Genomic DNA, 19242 nt, shown 5'->3' on the forward strand with positions numbered 1-19242 from the left:
ACTTGTGCTTGTTTGGATCTCTACTTGTTTTGATCTCTACTTTTCCTGTCCCTGGAGGCTGCTGAGTGTTGTAACAGGTTATAGACCTTTGTGACAATAATTAGCCGAGATTTTGCATCATCCTGTGTGCATAGCTAAGCCTTTATTAGTAGTTTAGGCTGTTGTGACTCATGGGTTTTCATTCAGGAGCCAGCAATATACAATCCAGATTCACTCATCTGAGAGACCTGAACTGTAGCCAAAGCCATGAAAAATACTTGTTCCCTGAGTGTTGTGTCAGCTGCCTGCAAAGACCTGCAGAGAGAGATATAAAAGCAACACGTTGCTGCAAGTGAAGTACTTCATCTGATGAAAATAGGCTGGAAGCTCCAAAAGGTTCAGGAGAGCCATTCTTGTTTGGAAGCTAGGAGAATGGCTTCAAGGGTTAATCTCTTCGATTAACTGCAGATATCCAGTGCCATCCAACGTGGAAAAGACCTTGCAGCTGTAAGAGGTGATCCCATCCACAGGTATGTGAGGACATTCCCTGAAAGGTCCAGGTGAGCTCTGCTCTGGTAGAAATCACTGCAGCAAGTGAGGAGGCTGCTCTGATTTATGCCAGGTAAAGGTTTGCTCCTCTATGTTGGTTAAAGAAGATTAAATATTCCTGCTGGGATGCACTCATAGAATCCCTGACTGATTTGGGTTGGAAGGGGCCTTTAAGGCTCATCCAGTTCCAACTTCCTTCCAGGGACACCTTCCACTAGAGCAGGTTGCTCCAAGCCCCTGTGTCCAACCTGGCCTTGAACACTGCCAGGGATGGGGCAGCCACAGCTTCTCTGGGCACCCTGTGCCAGCGCCTCAGCACCCTCACAGGGAAGAGCTTCTGCCTCAGAGCTCATCTCAATCTCCCCTCTGGCAGGTTAAAGCCATTCCCCTTGGCCTGTCCCTACAGCCCCTTGTCCAAAGCCCCTCTCCAGGTTTCCTGGAGCCCCTTTAGGCACTGGTCAGAAATCACAGTGCTTATGATATGTTTAAGGAGCCTGGGACAAGAAGAGAGGAGAAAATTCTCAAGGAAAGATTAACCCACCCACTGACCATGAAATAAAGTGACATTCACTTTAAAAAGCAAAGAATATTTCTATAAAGAAATGTTCTGCTGGTGGAGAATGGATCTTCACTGAGTCTTCTGGTCCTGGCACTCATCTGCTGGGGTAAGACTTTGATTCTCATCTTTAATCCTGTAAAGATTTACTTGTTTTATTCTGAACCTTCATGTTATCAGGGACAGAAGCCTGTAATTCACACTTTCATGAGGGTGAGCAGCTTAATTTAGTGCCTAAACTTAGACAACCAGAGTTTAGTGAGTTTGGCTCAGCACAGCTCCATGGTCTCATCCGTGGTGTTGACTCCCCTTAATTGTATATTTTCTATATTGTACTAAGGAAAGAACATCTTCAGCCTCAAATTTTGCTCATGGCCTCCCTGGTTTCACCTCCCCAAGGTTTCCAAGACTGTAATGTTTAACTCTTCATGTTCTGAATGGGTTTTAGGGTCAGGCAGCACCTCCTTCCTTTCTCCTTCCTTAATTTCCAACAAATTTAAGACTCTCTTTCCTTCACCTCTCTGTCCTTTCCAAAACCACCAACGGAAAGCTACAGTATTTTTAGGCTCATATTAGTTGTAGATAGAAGCTGCTGCTTTTTTATTCTGGGCACCTTATATTGATTGGCTTGATATGGGGAGCGAGGAAACAAACGTGGAGAACAACTTAATCGTAGGAGGTCAAGGGCAGAACTGAAGACTCGGTCTGTGTCACTTTAATCCCTCTCTGCTGCTGTATCCATTGATCTCATCAAACTGTAGGTACCAAAATGGGATTCTGTGATACAAACGAACCTGTCCAAAGTTGTTCAGGAAAGCTGGGATGCTCTCCCTTCAGAAGGAGCCTCCTCTTTCCGTGGGCTGTATAGGAGGGCAAGCTTGGAGCAGATGGCCACAGAGCAGTCCATCCCACTGTAGCTCCCTGGAAATGAATGGTCCGGGTGCCCTGGATGCACACAGTGTAATTGTCAATTTATCCCATTCCAGTTCAAATAAAGGCATGGTTTCTACTGTCCTGTGTTTTCTAGGCTCTCTCCTTCCTCAGCAGACACAAAGCCCTGAATGGCAGAGCAGAATCACAGCTCTGCAGCAGAGTTCGTCTTCAAGGGCCTCAGTGACCAAGCGGAGATGAAGGCAGCTCTCTTTGTGCTGTTGCTGCTCATCTACACCATCACCCTTCTGGGCAATGCAGGGATAATCGTAGCCATCCGAGGTCACCCACGGCTCCACACATCCATGTACTTCTTCCTGGGCAGCCTCTCCATTGTTGACATCTGCTTCTCCTCTGTGACTGCCCCCAGGACCTTGGTGAACTTCCTATCAGAAAGGAAGACCATTTCCTTTGCTGGGTGCATGGGTCAAGCCTTCTTCTACATCATCTTTGTGACGACTGAGTGTTTCCTTCTGGCTGTCATGGCATATGACCGGTATGTGGCCATCTGCAACCCCTTACTCTACTCCTCTGTCATGACTCGGAGGTTGTGCGTGGGGCTGGTGGTGGGGTGCTACATTGGGGGTGTCCTGAACTCCATCATTCAGATGACTTTCATCATCAGACTGCCCTTCTGCAGCTCCAATGTCATCAATCACTTCTTCTGTGATGTTCCTCCCCTCCTGGCTCTGTCCTGTGCCAGCACATACATCAGTGAGATGATCCTCTTCTCCTTGGCCGGCATCATTGAGCTCAGCACCATCTCTGCCATTCTGGTTTCCTACATCTTCATCTTCTTTGCCATCCTGAGAATCCGTTCAGCTGAGGGCAGGCAAAAAGCCTTCTCCACCTGTGTGTCCCACCTGACCGTGGTGACCATGTTGTATGGGACAACCATCTTCATGTATTTACGCCCCAGCTCTAGTTACTCCCTGAACACTGACAAAGTGGTCTCTGTCTTCTACACAGTGGTGATCCCCATGCTCAACCCCCTCATCTACAGCCTGAGGAACAAGGAGATGAAGGATGCTCTGAGGAGAACAGCAGAAAGAATCACAGTCAGGCTCTGAACCTTCTGCATGAAAACTCTGATCCAGGGATGTGGGTAACATGGGATTTGTCCCAGAAAATGTGGAGCTTCCACCCACGGACATATTCAGAAGTTGCCTAGATGAGGCCAGGAGCAATCTGATGTGGCCATGAAATCAGCAGGACACAGTTATTGTTCAGAAAGGACATCTAGGAGGTCGCTGTTCCTATGGATGGCAAGATACACATGCATACATATGTATTTATGTGTATAAATATATAAAAATACAATATCAAATGCATCTTATACTATATATTTATATATAATACAATATATTATTGTGTTAAATGTGAACACCAACACACACAGTACTGATTTTCCTTGTCACTCCCTCGCCTCAGTTCAGTTGGTTCTCAGTGATTTAGGGGCTGGGTCGGGGAGGCAGCTCCTATGAAAAGCTTTTTATAGGAAGGATGGACTCTTCGTTAGGGACTGTAGTGGTAGGACAAGGGGTAATGGGTTCAAACTTAAACAGGGAAGTTTAGGTTAGGTATAAGGAAGGAGTTCTTTACTGTGGGGGTGCTGAGGCATTGGAATGGGTTTCCCAAGGAAGTTGTGAATGCTCCATCCCTGGCAGTGTTCAAGGCCAGGTTGGACAGAGCCTTGGGCCAGATGGTTTAGTGCGAGGTGTCCCTGCCCATGGCAGGGGGTTGGAACTAGATGATCTTAAGGTCCTTTCTAACCCTAGCTATTCTATGATTCTATGAAACCCAAGAACTAAATGGCTGAACTGATGTTTTAATGCAGTTATGGAGCAATGGGATATTGTGCATAAGCCAAGTGAGTGAAATACAATTCTTCAACAGATCTGTGTTTGGAACCAGGCTGCTGAGTTAAATCCCAGACAGACTGGGCTTTATCACTTCTTTTCAGGCAACTGTAGAACTTCACCCTTTCACTTTTCCTTCTCAAGTTCTGCTTTTCTCAAAGCCTTGAAGCAAAGCTCTAATGAGTTTTCTAATTTATACCCACAGTGGTTTGTTAAAAACAAAGGCAAGAATATTATCAGTAGAGTTTGCAGCAGGAGATTTGCACTTTGGTTTGAGGCAATGGGGAAAAGGAATTAAAGAAACCCAAAGCAAACATGGAAACACCCAAACACCCTGAAACAACAACAGGAAAAGGAAGGGTAATGAAAAAACCCAACCAAAAGTCTTTATTTCTAATGCAAGAAGTAATTGAAGTAATTCCTGGCACAAATTGCAGCTCCCCATGTCCTGGTTGCTATAAAAACGCAATGCCACCAGGGGGAACAGTCACCACAGGGTTTCCTCACACCCCCAAAACTTCGCTCTTTAGCAGCTCATCACTCAAAGGTGAGAGATGTCCCTGATCCAATTGTCTTAACAAGCTCCTCCGGGAAGGGATTTGGATATGATGGGCTGATGGGATGGAGAAGGCTTGGCTGGGTCCTGGGCGGGGATTTTCCACCTGTGGTCACTTGAGCTATGGCATCACCAGTGGGAAAAACACTCTTTAATACAGGGAAAAATAACCCAAACAGGGATGTGACCCTGGCCAGCACCAAGAAATTAGTCTTTATTCTTTATCTATTCTTTACTTTTTTATTTATTCTTTATTCTTTATTCTTTACTAAAGTTAGCAGCCTGAAGCTGACTCTTACTGTTGCCGGCAAAGCACAACAGTATCCACATATCCCCATTCTTTAGGTGCCCCTTTCCCTCCCCAAAGCTGCATTTCATTTAATTCTGAACAAAATCTATTCCTCTTTATATGTGATTTTTGTTCCTTCTTGGTACCACTGCTCTCTGTGGTCACCTCCAAGAGGTGCAAAATGGTCACAAGGAGTCTCTTTAGGTATCAAATGCAGATCTGGAGGGAGTAAATTTGAAAGAAGTGGCTGGAAAAACATGGATCAGGATTTCTTATACATCACCACCATCTATTGGACATTGTTGGGAATATCCACTCCTCTTTATTTAAGATAAAACCTTCTTTTTCTTATGTGCCTATAAGCTTTGGATAGCCAGTGGCTTGTTCTTGTCCAGGAAACTGAGAAATAGTGGATAAATAAACCAAGACCATGGTGCTACCTCTACACTTGGCTGATTCTAGGTAGATAGTTTATTTTCTGAGCCTGCTAAAACAACGTCAGATGGTTGAACAAGCTTCAGACCAAGTCCCCTCACATTTAGAAATGATGCTTTAAACTCCACTCTTCTTTTCCCAATGCAATTCTTGGCTGAGACTTCAGGTTGTATGAAATGTGGATTATCACAGAATCATAGAATAGTTAGGGTTGCAAAGGACCTTAAGATCATCCAGTTCCAACCCTCCTGCCATGGGCAGGCACACCACACACTAGACCATGTCACCCATGTCCAGCCTGGCCTTGAACACTGCCAGGCTTGGGGTATTTACCACTTCTCTGGGCAACCTGTGCCAGCGCCTCAGCACCCTCACAGAGAAGAACTTCTACCTTATATCTAACCTGAACTTCCGCTGTTTCAGTTTGAACCCATCACCCCTTGTCCTGTCGCTACAGTCCCTGATGAAGAGTCCTCTCTCCAGCATCCTTGTAGCCCCCTTCAGACACTGGAAGCTGCTCTGAGGTCTCCACGCAGCTTCTCTTCTCCAGGCTGACCAGCCCTAATGTTCTCAGCCTGTCTCCATATGGGAGGTACTCCACCCCTTGATCATTGTCATGGCCTCCTCTGGACTTGCTCCAACAGCTCCATTCCTTCTTATGTCGAGGACATCACATTCACTCTACATTTAAAATTATTTTTCTCCTAAATAGTCTGGGCTATCCATACACGAATTGACGTGCTAATTCCTGGTGTTTTAAATGATTCCCTCCTCCATTAGTTGTTTCCTATAGATCTACGGATCCCTCTCAGAGAGGGTGCCCACAGCACATCTTTACTCCTGACAAAGCTATCTCAGATTTTATAATGAAGGCAAATGAAAACACATCAGATTTGAACATAGGGAAGATCTCAACTTTTATCACATGTAGGTGAGGGATTTAACTCCTTGTTGTTGATGTGTGTAAATCACACCCATCACCACCTAAGTAATCCCAGGGGAGCAGCTGGGATTATTTAGGTGCTCTCAGATGCTGAATTAAATGGATGAGGCTGCCTATATAATAACTGTGGTGACCTTCATTGGGAAGAAACCCACCTTTTATTAGGGACCATTAAGTGCTAGGCAGGTAAAACCAGGGTCAATCCCTACTAGGGTTTTTTGGCAGCAAAGACTTCTGTCCCTTCCTGGAAGGCTCTGCAGCCCCTTCTCATCTTTGGGAGCATAGTAAAGGAAGAGTTTCTGATTGAAAAATGAAGGCAGATATATCAAAATGAAAAAAAAGTTGGGCTTTTATATTTTCATTCTAAATATCAGCATAAACTGAGATGAAGGAGAGCTGGATTTCTCATCGTTTGAGGGTTGAATGCTTCCAAGAGTGCTTCCCAAGAGGTAATCCTGGTTTTGAATATGGATATGACACACTACATACTGATATGTAATAAACCACCTTTGGGGATTTTTAAGGGTGTATACAACTCTTAAAGGCAATGATTTTGGGGTGGTATTGTTCAAATAACACCTTCCAGTGCCATTGATTTTAAAATCTATTGGGTGTATCTTGATGTGGCTCTTGGGACCCCTTTGGGCTGACCCCCGCCTTGTCTAACAGCTCCTTGGAGGTTAATATGTTATTCCCTGAGTTGTTTTAGCCCTGGCTCTGTGAATACCACAAAGGACAAAGCTCTGGAAGGATGGGTAGATGTCGTATGGGAGAAGACAGAGCAGCATTACCCTTCTAGATGGAGCCTGGAGCATTTCAACAGGATCTGAGAGCGAAGAGGAAGAAATCCCTGATACAAAAATCCTGCTTTGTCCCGTGGCATCCATAGGATCCCCAGGACTTGTAGCAGACCTTACCCCCCTGCTCTGCTTCAGGGCAGCAGAAATCATCACCCTGAGGAACCAGAGGGATGCTGATGGCATGAGCATGCGGTGCTTTTGCTTCATATTTTAAACCATCCTTTTTTGCATTCACGAGATAGTCTGGGATGTAAGACTCTTAAAACAGCAGCTAGCCAAACAGTGTACCATAGCTCTGTAGACCTGGCACCTTCCTCTTGTTCCTATCATGAGATCTTGAGGATAACATCCACTATGACAGCTTTGAGCTGCCGGAGGGGAGAGCTCTTAGGCAGAAGCTCTTCCCTGTGAGGGTGCTGACGTGCTGGCACAGGGTGCCCAGAGAAGCTGTGGCTGCCCCATCCCTGGCAGTGTTCAAGGCCAGGTTGGACACAGGGGCTTGGAGCAACCTGCTCTAGTGGAAGGAGTCCCTGCCTGTGGCAGGGGGTTGGAACTGAATGAGCTTTAAGGTCCCTTTCAACATAAACCAGGCTGGGATTTTGTGAGAGCAAGCTAACTGCTATCTAACCAGGAAGACACGCTGCAAGGCTTTGCTCAGCTCTAGGATCTCAACAGCAGCTGGACTTTCTCCTATCCACAATGTCATGAGTTACATCTTAGATAGCACTAATGCCAGGCTGCTTGGTGAGTCCTAGGGCAGCTTGTTGAAAGCTTGGTAAAAAGAAATTTCTTACTAAATTTGGGTAGAAAATCCACAAATGGAGGTCCTTTCCCCAGGGGGACAGGGGTAAATATTCAGTTAGCTCTTCATCACAGCATGGATCAACCACCTGCCTGTCAGAATTCATAATTAGATATTATGGATAATATCTAATCCAAGGCAGCAAGGTATGGGCTTTTAGTTTAATTTATCTCCATTTCAGTGAGTGTGTTCAAGCTACAGGGAGATGTGCTTCCTGGCGGGCAGCTCTCTTGTATGGCACGAGCTGCAGCCTTACAAACATCCCAGGTTTCATATCTACACCTTGGATCACTTCACACCAAGCCGTTGGTTTGTCAAACAAGAAGAAGGTGAGGGTGAGCCTTGCTTAATTGTGAGCTTCAGGTCAATTCTCCAAAGGCAGTAGATGTGTGTGTCTGGGCAGGTGGATGCTGCCTCGGGGGGAGGATTGAGCCCCAGACCCAAAGAGCTCAATTTCTCATTACTTGGGCCACATCTTCCAGCTCTGTGTTGATGTCTCAGGAGCTATTTTGCCTCCGGCATCTCTGTGTGAGCAGTGAAAAGCAGCTCTAAATCCCCATTAATAACACCAGGAGATCAGACACGCTGCTCACAGGATATCTGAAATGAGGGGTCTGGCTCTGGAGGTGGAACCTCATCCTTTCAGCAAAGGGTCATCAAATAATGATGACTCTTAAGTGTGGCTCTGCTTGTCAGATGCTGGGCAGCGTGCACTCCTGCTTTTCTCTCTGGTGTAGGTCTGTCAAGTGATGATTAATGTTAGCCAGGGAAAATCAATGCGTATTTATTCTACCTGTCGTAGGCTGTGATTTTAAGAGCCGCTGATTACTCCCAGGGAGAATTTATCTTTGATCAAGCCTGAATTTATCTTTTATCTCCAAGTTAGGCATCGTATCTAAAGCAAAGTGAGGTGAGAAATCCTGGCTCTGCACCATCCTACCCTAAGGAAAGTTGTATTTTCCCTAGAAGAGCTCCTCCTGGGACATGGGGAACAGCTATTTATTACTCGCTGGACTGGCAGCACCTGAAAGGTGAGAAATAATTCTCTTTTCCCTTTTCTCAGCAGTTACTGAGGAATTCAAGGACTTCCATGTGCCGGTGGCTTGAGAGGAGCTATGAGAAACCCTGCAGTTTATTTCTGCTTTATTCTGGTGTTGCCCTCCCTCCTAGCTTTATAATATCCACTTGCTTCCAAGTGTGTTGGTGGTGGTTGTATGTGTTTAGCCAAGACTGGCCTTGTGAAATTGGTGTTTTCCTCTCTCAAAGGGAATTTACCTTATATTGACTTTTATATATATATATCGATAATTGATATATGTATCTCGATAGTCAAAAGTTGACATTTTAACATTATTGAAGGATTTGGGCCTATTCAACATTTCAATTTAAAGACATAAAGCAGGCAAACTGCTTATAGATTCACTATGGTTGAAGGTAATTACACATCCTCATCCGAGTTTATTCTCCTGGGTTTCACAAACCGAGAAGACCTGCGGGTGATGTGCTTTGTCTTATTCCTTGCCATCTATGTGGCCACCCTCGTAGGAAATCTGGGAGTCATTGCATTGATCAGAATGGATTCGTGCCTACACACCCCTATGTACTTCTTCCTAAGCCACTTGTCTCTCCTGGATGTCTGCTACTCCTCTACCATCATCCCTCAAGCCTTGATGAATGTTCTAGTGGAGAAGAAGGTGATTTCCTTCGTTAGGTGTGCCACTCAGCTCTTCTCCTTCGCAACCTGTGCCACCACGGAATGCTACATGCTGGCTGCTATGGCTTATGATCGCTACATGGCCATTTGTAAACCCCTGCTCTACTCCGTGGTCATGTCCCAGAGGCTTTTCATTGGGATGTTGGCTGGTGCCTACTTAGCTGGGGTGATCAGCTCCACCATACACACGGTTTCCATATTTCGTCTCCCGTTCTGTCGGTCCAAGACGATCAATCACTTCTTCTGTGATGGACCACCACTGCTAGCCCTCTCCTGCTCTGACACCCATGCCATCGAGGTGATGGTATCTGCTGTGGTGGGGTTCAATGTACTGAGCACCACAGTCTTCATCCTGGTCTCTTACTTGTCGGTCCTCTTCACTGTCATGCGGATGCGCTCCGTGGCTGGTCGGCGTAAAGCCTTCTCCACTTGTGCCTCTCACTTTGTCTCCATCACTTTGTACTATGGCAGCTCCCTCTTCATGTACATGCGCCCTGGCTCCAGACAGTCCTCAGAGCATGATGAGGTGATATCCATGCTGTACTCTGTGGTTGTCCCCATGCTGAACCCACTCATCTACAGCCTAAGAAACGCGGATATGAAGAATGCCATGAGGAAAGCAAAAAATAGAGTCCTCTCCTCTTTGTCCATCCGTGGTTCCTAGTCAGCGGAAAGGAGAGGGCTACCCTGCCATGGTGAGGAGGGTTAGATATAGCACCTTCAAAAAGGATGGTTGGGTATTGCACCTTCCAGAAGGATGGTTGGGTATTGCACCTTCCAGAAGGATGGTTGGGTATTGCACCTTCAAGAAGGATGGTTGAGCATTACACCTTCAAGGGTGGTTGGATATAGCACCTTCAAGAAGCAGGGACTGAATACACTTGGAAGCAGGACACTGAAAAACATGCTTCTCCTTAAATCAAGGCTACATGCTGTGCTGGGATGGACAGGACTTTGCCCAGTTGCAGCCTGAGACCGGACAGTGACTGTGTATTGGGCAGAAAATTGTTGTCCAAAGTGATTGTTATTTAAATATGACTTGAAATAAATATTTTTTATGATTTAAATCTCATTAAAAATAAAAACTTTATTTCAGGCTTCAGAAAGCAAAAGGAAGAATGCAGTGGTGGCATTAAATCTGCTGGTGTCTGATCTGTAATGTTTTATATTAACATATTTTAAATGACCTCTGGTATTAAGGGGATATTAACTGATATTTCCAGGAGTTTCAGCTCCAGACCACAAAGTTGGGTCATGTGAAATGGCAGAGGGGAGATTGAGATGAGCTCTGAGGCAGAAGCTCTTCCCTGTGAGGGTGCTGAGGCGCTGGCACAGGGTGCCCAGAGAAGCTGTGGCTGCCCCATCCCTGGTAGTGTTCAAGGCCAGGTTGGACACAGGGGCTTGGAGCAACCTGCTCTAGTGGAAGGTGTCTCTGCCTGTGGCAGGGGGTTGGAGCTGGAGGAGCTTTAAGCTCCCTTCCAAATCAAAGCACTCCGGAATTCTATGAAATAAAGATGTGACAGTCTGATGGTCATCAAAGCCCTTGTGGTAAATGGGGACAAGTCATATCTGAGCCTCTGCTCTGCTGTGAATTTAAGTACGGGTGTAAAGAGCCTGAGTGCTGGTGGGAGGGAGGATTTGGGCTCTTCCTCTCCCCTCAACAGCCAAGGTGCTGGTGGCCTGGGTCGCCTGGTGAAGGTGCTGGAGGAACTGCAGCACCAAACTGTCTGCATCTGGAACTTCAAGCTGAGCTGCATTATTCATCCTGCAGATGCACACCCAGGTATTCTTAATAGCTCATTTTGCATTCTTATAGTTCCTCTAAACAATCTTTGAATTATATATTTTTCTTTTCTCCCAAATTTGAATGAGGGTTCCCTTCCTCCCCCCCACCCCCGTTATGTTGCTTTTCCCACCTCAAAAGCCTTAGTTTTAGCTCAGTACCCAATAGAGAAGAAAGACATTCAAAACCACAGGGAAATCCTTTTCTACCCTCCTCCACTTCATTTCCATGACTAACAGTCTGGTGCCTTCCAGTAGAAAACCAGGGTTACATTAAAAACATCTAAAGCCACCTATATACTTCTTCTCCTTGCTTCGTCACACTTTCATAGATTGGTCTGCTCTTCCATTTGACCTATCCTTTGTGTTTTCTAAATGGCTGGAACAAGGTTATCATTTAATATTGGTCCTAAGGGTTTTCTAATGTCTCTTCACCCAGGAGAAGCTTTCAGGGCACACTGACACTCAGGATTCATCAGAATAACACTGGTAAATCTGACTTCATCCTGTTATATCCTCAAAGAGCAGTGTAGAATGATGCTTTTGAGTAAACTGTTGTGGAATCACTAGTGAAGTGTATGGAAATCAACCTTTCTGCTGGAAAGGACTCACTGTGGCCACCTCAAACCATTCACACAGAATGCTTGTGTTTCAGCTCCATTATGTTTGTTTTCAGCTCCCTTCAATGCAATGTTCGATGATCCCTGTGGTAGTAAATGGCTTCCTCAGGGAAAGACTGAAAGAAAGAGGTGTGTGATGGATGGATAAATACAAAGCAAACTGTCCTGGATCTGTCTCCCTGAGTTGGTCTCTGCAGGAGAACTGGTCTTGGAGGTTTGGGGCAGCCAGAAGGGGTTTGGGGGGAGGAACTGAAAGGTTATTTTGCTGATCAAGTCAAAATAATTATCAGATGGAGGAGAGTCCTTTGGGAGCACAGTTTGCACAACACAAACCTCTGAGGTAAATGCCTCATCTAGGATAAAACCCCTCCACCAGCCACCCTGGAGCATCCTGCTCCTGAGCATCTCCCCTTCAACCCGCTGGATGGGCTTCAAAGGGAGCCGCAGGCACCGCATCCACCAGCGCCTTCCCTTTGAATCAAGCAGGTACAAAAGGGTTTGATAGGTCCAGTTTGACCCTGGTGCTGCTGCCTTTTACATGCTTGATGGTGTTTTTAATTTCAGTCTTCATCAGGGACTGTAGAGATAGGACAAGGCGTGATGATTTTAAACTGAAACAGGGGAAAAGTTCAGGTTGGATATAAGCAAGTTCTTCCCTGTGAGAGTGGTGAGGCACTGGAACAGGGTGCCCAGAGAAGCTGTGGCTGCCCCAGCCCTGGCAGTGTTCAAGGCCATATTGGACACAGGGGCTTGGAGCAACCTGCTCTAGTGCAAGGTGTCCCTGCCCGTGGCAGGGGGTTGGAGCTGGAGGAGCTTTAAGGTTCCTTCCAACACAAACCATTCTGTGACAACCCATGGTGTGAAAAAAAGGGCCCTAGCAGGGGGTAGGAGGTTTGCTTCAAAAAACCCCCTCATACCTGGTCCCATCTACAACTGATTTAGAGATATTTCATCAGCGATGTAGCCATCTGTAGCTCAATCTTCTGTCAGATAATTCATCTGCAGAGAGACTGAATGGGGGAGATAAGAATCTCCAAGCTAAAGCCTTAAAATTTTGCTTTATACATGGTATAATTTGTATTTTAACACCCTTTGGTGGATATTTGCGTTGGTCAGAGGAAACTCACTGCAATCACAGCAATGCTCTGCTGGAGTCAAGACCACTGCTCCGCCCTAACCTTATGCAGGGGGGGTTTCTTCAAAATGCAGATAAACTTAGAAATTAAACCAAAACCAAAACCCATTTCAAGTGCTTGGCTCTGTTGTGAAGAAAAGGCTGCACCAGAACTAATGAAGCTACAGAAGAGCACTGATTCAGTCTAGAAATTACAAGAAGAGAGAAAAAATCCTTAAAATTCCCAGAAAACACTGGTGAGAATACAAAATCTTCTCTGTTTTCCACATTTTGGAATGTATTTATTTGATTTCATTGTCTTTTACACTTGGATAGACAATATGTTTCTCAGAGTATCATTAGTGCAATGTATATGAATCATGGTAGAATTATTCTCTTTTAGTTTCAGGCTGTGTAATGAGCTCCTTCACCTCTTTGACTTCAGAGCTTGGGCTAAAGACAGAAATACACCATTAAATAAATACACCATTTTCTATTGCATCTACTTTATGGATTAAACTCCACCTAAACTTCCACATTATTTCTCTCTCAGGGACATATTTCACTGATTCGTTTGGTTTCAATCCAAATCCATCGACTTGTAGAAATGACGGATGGAGGAAACCTCACTGTTCTGTCCAGCTTCATCCTCTTGGGCTTCTCTAGTGCCCCACAGCTACAAACCACCATCTGCACAATCTTTTTATCCCTGTATGTCTTAATGGTGCTGGGGAACCTGATGATGATCCTGCTGATCAACACCGACCCCCAGCTCCACATCCCCATGTACTTCTTCCTGACTCACTTATCTTTCATGGATTTTTGCCTTTCCTCTGCTATCATCCCAAAAGCTCTGGAGACTTTCCTGCTGGGGAGAAGCCACATCTCCTTTTGGGGTTGCTTTGCCCAGATGTATATTTTCCTGGCTCTGGTTGTCTGTGAGTGCTTCCTCCTGGGGGTGATGGCTTACGACCGATACACGGCTGTGTGCAAGCCCCTGCTCTACACCACCACCATGTCCAGGGTGCGTTGCTATGGCATGATGGTGCTGGTGTACACCATCGGGTTCCTCACCTCCCTGGTGCACATAGTGCTGGTGGGGAGGTTGTCCTTCTGCCAGGCCAGGAGCATCGACCACTTCTTCTGCGAGCTGCCCACCCTCCTGCAGCTCTCCTGCTCAGACACCCACAGAAACAAGGTCATGTTGGTGTACAGCGCTGGGTTTAACATCATGGGCTCTGTGCTGATGATCCTGGTGTCCTACACCTACATCCTCCACACTGTCCTGCAGATCCCTTTGGCCAGGAAGAGGCTGAAGGTCTTCTCTACCTGCGCCTCCCACTTGGCTGCCATCACCATCTTCTATGTACCCGGGATCCTCACCTATGTCCAGCCTCATGAGGCATCCTCATGGCATCAGGCGAAGCTGGTGTCGGTGTGCTACTCCATCCTGACCCCCACCCTCAATCCCCTCATCTACAGCCTGAGGAACGAGGAGGTGAAGGGGGCCCTCAGGAGGCTGTGGGAGAGAAAGCTGGTGCCGTATCTATCCAGGTTTTAAAAGCCCATTTGGAGCTCTTCAGTACTTTGGAGGTAAGGAAGGAATATGTGGAATATGTGGTCATGGAACTGATCATTACTGGTCATTTTTGGTCGTTATTGGTAACTATTGGTCATGAATACAGCTAAGGAGATCACACAGCATGTGCAGGGTATGGAGAAGCAGCACAATGAATGGTTGTCTTCAAACAGCTTCAGGTGGTTTTAATTGTGGCTTCAAAAATTCATCCACATAAGTATCAGCTCTTTCCTGGCAAGACTCAGACACCACCATGGTGGTTTGTGTCTGAATTGTGTTAAATGAAAGCATTGCCCACAAAAGGAAGCTCAGCCTGGAGGTAAAGCAGTGACCACTGTTTCCATTGCCTGCTAGAGAAGCTTTTTCTCAATGAAGAACTGAGGGAGGCAGAAGAGGGTTTGATACAGCTCTGGTGTCCCAAACATAAGGACATGGAGCTGCTGGAGCAAGTCCAGAGGAGGTCAGGAGGATGATCAGCGGCTGGAGCAGCTCCCATATGGAGACAGGCTGAGAACATTGGGGCTGTTCAGCCTGGAGAAGAGAAGCTGCATGGAGACCTCAGAGCAGCTCCCAGTGTCTGAAGGGGGCTGCAAGGATGCTGGAGAGGGACTCTTCATGAGGGGTTGGAGCGATAATACAGGGGGTGATGGGTTCAAGCTGAAACAGAGGAAGTTCAGGTTAGATATAAGGCAGAAGCTCTTCCCTGTGAGGGTGCTGAGGCGCTGGCACAGGGTGCCCAGAGAAGCTGTGGCTGCCCCATTCCTGGCAGTGTTCAAGGCCAGGTTGGACACAGGGGCTTGGAGCAACCTGCTCTAGTGGAAGGTGTCCCTGCCCATGGCAGGGGATTGGAACTGGAGGAGCTTTAAGGCCCCTTCCCACCCAAACCAGTCTGTGATTCTATGATACTGCCAGAGGCGATCCTGACATGAGGATCCAGTACATTTATCCAGTGTAAGTGAGCTGGAGCTGTGCTAAGGGCTTGTGATGGGAACACAAAGGTCAGCACGGTGTCAGAAGTGTGTCCCCACCAAAAATCTTCCTGGGATGTGTGGTCTTCACATCTATTCATCTTTTCCTTTTTGGACGCTCAGTAACAGGTCCATGCTTGATTTGACCATGTCACATCTCTTCTGTATGTCATCACATTTTTGAAGTAGAAGATGCTTTAAATGAAACAGTAGATGGAGGGTTTTTAACATTTAATCGAAACACACCATTTCTGTCTAATGAACTATCCAATTGCTGGAAGAACATGTACTTGTATAATGACAAACTGAATAAATTTATGTTTAAAAATAAGCATCTTTGGAAACTGTGGTCTTCTGCAAAGAGCTGTGATGAATAATGAATGAATGCAATGGCAACCAGTCAAAACCTAATTCAAGCCGGTGTGAAGTGAAATGCGTCTAACTTTATAAGCTTTATAAGCTTTTAATCAAAGTTTCTGATGGGGTTTTAATGAAAAATAGAGGCATTTGGACAATTTCCTCCAGAAAAGAGAACACAACATCTGAAGCACCTTATTCAGATAGAATTAGAGAGGGACTCTTCATCAGGGATTGTAGCGATAGGACAAAGGGTGATGGATTCAAACTGGCACAGGGGAAGTTCAGATTAGATACAAGGCAGAAGTTCTTCCCTGTGAGGGTGCTGAGGCGCTGGCACAGGGTGCCCAGAGAAGCTGTGGCTGCCCCATCCCTGGCAGTGTTCAAGGCCAGGTTGGACACAGGGGCTTGGAGCAACCTGCTCTAGTGGAAGGTGTCCCTGCCCGTGGAACTGGATGAGCTTTAAGGTCCCTTCCAACCCAAACCAGTCTGATTCTGCATAACTGGGGAGGGATGAGAATCATTAACTCACAGTAAAGGAGCTCTTTGCTCCTTTCTGCTCCATTCTTCCAGCCTCTGTGCACAGGCATATATCAGAGGGGGCTGGATATGATGCTGCCACTTTGTTTAGGTCACTGGGTGGTGAAAAACCAGTTCTCCTCTCCCTGAGACATCAGGGCTTGCAGCCACAGTAATTGCCATGGTCAGCATCACCTGGGACCTTCACACACACCCTCTGCCCCAGGCTCTATTTAAGCTCAGCCCTGGAGCTTGGACCATTTTCAGAGCTGTGCTATAACTGTGTTTAGTCCTAGTCTATAGCAATCGTGGCTTGAACTTGGCTCTTAGCTTCCCCTGGGCTATTGATGGAAGCTGCTGCTGTGCTCAGGCACAGGGGGACGATGCTCTGCTTTGAAGCCACCTTCATCTCCCAGCTCACCTTCCCATTGGGAGTAACTGGTCTTGGCTGCTCCCTGAGCCACCTTGCATCATGCAAACAGCACAAACAACTCTTAATATTAGGCAAGACCCTCTAGTGTCCAAACTAGGGATAACGCAAGCTCTAATGGAAGGTAAGTGTTATAAAGATCTCCTCCTCGTTGTCTGTGTCTGCCTCTTAGGGAAAATGACTTCTGCTCAGCTGTGTGCTCCAGATAGGTTTTGTTTTACTCTACATCAGGCATCCACAATTCAGACTCCTACATCTCAGAGGAAAAAAGAAGTTTAAATTACAGGTATAACATACAGTGGGTGTGCTTAGTCATGATTTCTATGGCCACCTACAAGAAATGATGCTGGGAGTCCTTACCTTTTATTTTTAGCTATGAAAAACAAAATATCTGGACTAACTCGGGTACAGCCAAGTGCAAAGTAACATGAAGTAACAGATGATCCTCCCTCTCGTTTAAAGCATCCAGGTCTCTATTTGTGGAATAGAGACCTTATTGCTAAAGGTCTCTAACAGGTTGCAGTTGGTTGTTTCTGCTTTAGAGAGCATGAAGTTCTGCAGCATCCCTCAGTGGTACCTTCTCAGCAACAGGTTGTGTTGAGGAAGAGTTGGGTGGGAGGAAATATCACTTACAGCAGCCCCACGACAAGAAAATAGGGGGGAAAACATACTTCTCCCTAAGTCATTACAGTCAATCACACTAAAATCCTTGGCAATAAGGAAAAATCCTACTCCCAGCTGCTGCTTCTCCTCTTAAAACAGACATAAGATGAAGCCCATGGCAGGGAGATTAGAAATAGATAGTCTTTAAGGTCCCTCCAACCCGAACTGTGTTGTGATTCTATGAACTCGGCCTTTTCGGCTGAGCTGGGTGTTTGCAATGATAGGAAGGAAGGTGCAGGATAACAGACACAGCTCTGCTGCCTCCATGCTGGGATATTCCAGTCACACAATGATTTACCTTCTTCCTGATGCTCAATCACAGCACGTACCACACTTATCCCCTGACAGATCAGAGATCTCTGCTTCTCCTCCCTTTCCTTACATTCCACTCCACAACACCCTGAAAGCAAATGGGATTGTATGTATTTCCCTGCATTAGCCCAAAGTAAAGTGATGATTTTTGGATGTACCTCCCCAAAACCCTTCATCCCTCCTTGAACTTGCCTCTGGATAAATCACTGCTTGAATCAGTGCAACTTCAGAAGCTAAACTAAAGAGGGAAATTCCTCATGGGCTTATTTTTATCACCTCCTACGATATCACATCATTTTCCCCCCAAAAAAACCCCAAGAGATGACAAGGAAATATTTATCAGAGACCTATACTGAGAGGATGTTTAACATCATTGAGTCTCTGCAGACTTTAAAGCATGGTTAGAATGTGCTGTACCTGCTCCTGTGAATACATTCAGTTCCTTCCTCCTCCAGACAGCTGACATAAAACTAGTTAAAAAGGGAAAGAGTAGGAGTTCTATCAACTGATTTGGACCAGTTTGGTCAGCGAGCAACTCACAACGAGGTTATTTTGCTGTTGCTTTTCTAAGGGCATCTTTAACGTCCTTGTTCCTCAAGCTGTAGATCAGAGGGTTGAGCATAGGGACGATGAGGGTGTAAAACACGGCGGTGACTTTCTCCATCTCCAGGGAGTACTTGGAGGCTGGTTGCATGTGGCTGAGCCCCGCAGGGACATAGAACAAGGTAACAGTCAGGAGGTGGGAGGCACAAGTGGAGAAGGCTTTATGCCTTCCTGCAGCAGACCTAATCCTCAGGATGGATAAGAGGATGTACACATAGGAGGTGATGATGAGGAAGAGCACAGACATGGAAATGGTCCCATTAAGGGTTACAAGCAAAAGCTCATTGAGGTGGCTGTTGGAGCAGGAGAGCTTCAGCAGAGGGTTAGTGTCACAGAAGTAATGGTTGATGGTGTTGGGACCACAAAAAGGCAACAGCAGCAAAGAACAGGTTTGGATTAGTGAGTTCAAAATCCCCCCCATGTATGATGCAGCCACCAGCTGAACACAGACACCCTTGGGCATGGAAACCGTGTAGAGCAGCGGGTTGCAGATGGCTACGTAGCGGTCATAAGCCATCACAGCCAGCAAGAACACCTCTGTGGTCACAAACATGAGGAAAAAGAAATGTTGCAGGAAGCAGGCAGGGTAAGAAATGGTTTTCTTTTCCAGCAAGAAGCCAAGAAGCAGCTTTGGAGCAAAGACAGAGGAGTAGCAAAGATCAACAACAGAGAGATTGCAGAGGAAGAAGTACATGGGGGTGTGCAGCTGGGGGCTTGTCTTGATCAGTGCCATCAGCACCAGATTGCCCATGAGGGTGATGAGATAAATCATGAAGAAGATTACAAAGAGAGGTGTCTGCAGCTTGGGATCACTGGTGAGTCCAAGGAGGATGAACTGGGTCACTGTGGTGTGGTTGCCTTGAGCCCTGTTACTGTATTGCAT

At 46.2% G+C, this 19242-nt stretch overlaps 4 protein-coding genes across 4 annotated transcripts; 3 read left to right on the forward strand and 1 right to left on the reverse strand.

The window, feature by feature from the left end:
* The first annotated feature begins 2139 nt into the window (after positions 1-2139).
* Positions 2140-3084, forward strand: LOC115607013 (olfactory receptor 1009). Its single transcript, XM_030483732.1, has one exon. The coding sequence runs from the start codon at positions 2146-2148 to the stop codon at positions 3082-3084; it is 939 nt and encodes a 312-aa protein (XP_030339592.1). The 5' UTR covers positions 2140-2145.
* A 6038-nt stretch (positions 3085-9122) lies between these two features.
* Positions 9123-10076, forward strand: LOC115606983 (olfactory receptor 1038). The gene has a single exon (XM_030483686.1). It carries the CDS (start codon positions 9123-9125, stop codon positions 10074-10076), a length of 954 nt encoding a protein of 317 aa, XP_030339546.1.
* Positions 10077-13535: 3459 nt separating this feature from the next.
* Positions 13536-14489, forward strand: LOC115607742 (olfactory receptor 8I2-like). The gene has a single exon (XM_030485381.1). The coding sequence runs from the start codon at positions 13536-13538 to the stop codon at positions 14487-14489; it is 954 nt and encodes a 317-aa protein (XP_030341241.1).
* A 368-nt stretch (positions 14490-14857) lies between these two features.
* LOC115606984 (olfactory receptor-like protein COR8) lies at positions 14858-19242 on the reverse strand. Its single transcript, XM_030483687.1, has 2 exons — positions 18319-19242; positions 14858-14884 (listed from the first exon to the last, which is right to left on the reverse strand). The coding sequence occupies exons 1-2, from the start codon at positions 19240-19242 to the stop codon at positions 14858-14860; spliced, it is 951 nt and encodes a 316-aa protein (XP_030339547.1).

This window comes from Strigops habroptila, chromosome 4, assembly GCF_004027225.2.
Source record: "Strigops habroptila isolate Jane chromosome 4, bStrHab1.2.pri, whole genome shotgun sequence".
Lineage (NCBI taxonomy): Eukaryota > Metazoa > Chordata > Aves > Psittaciformes > Psittacidae > Strigops > Strigops habroptila.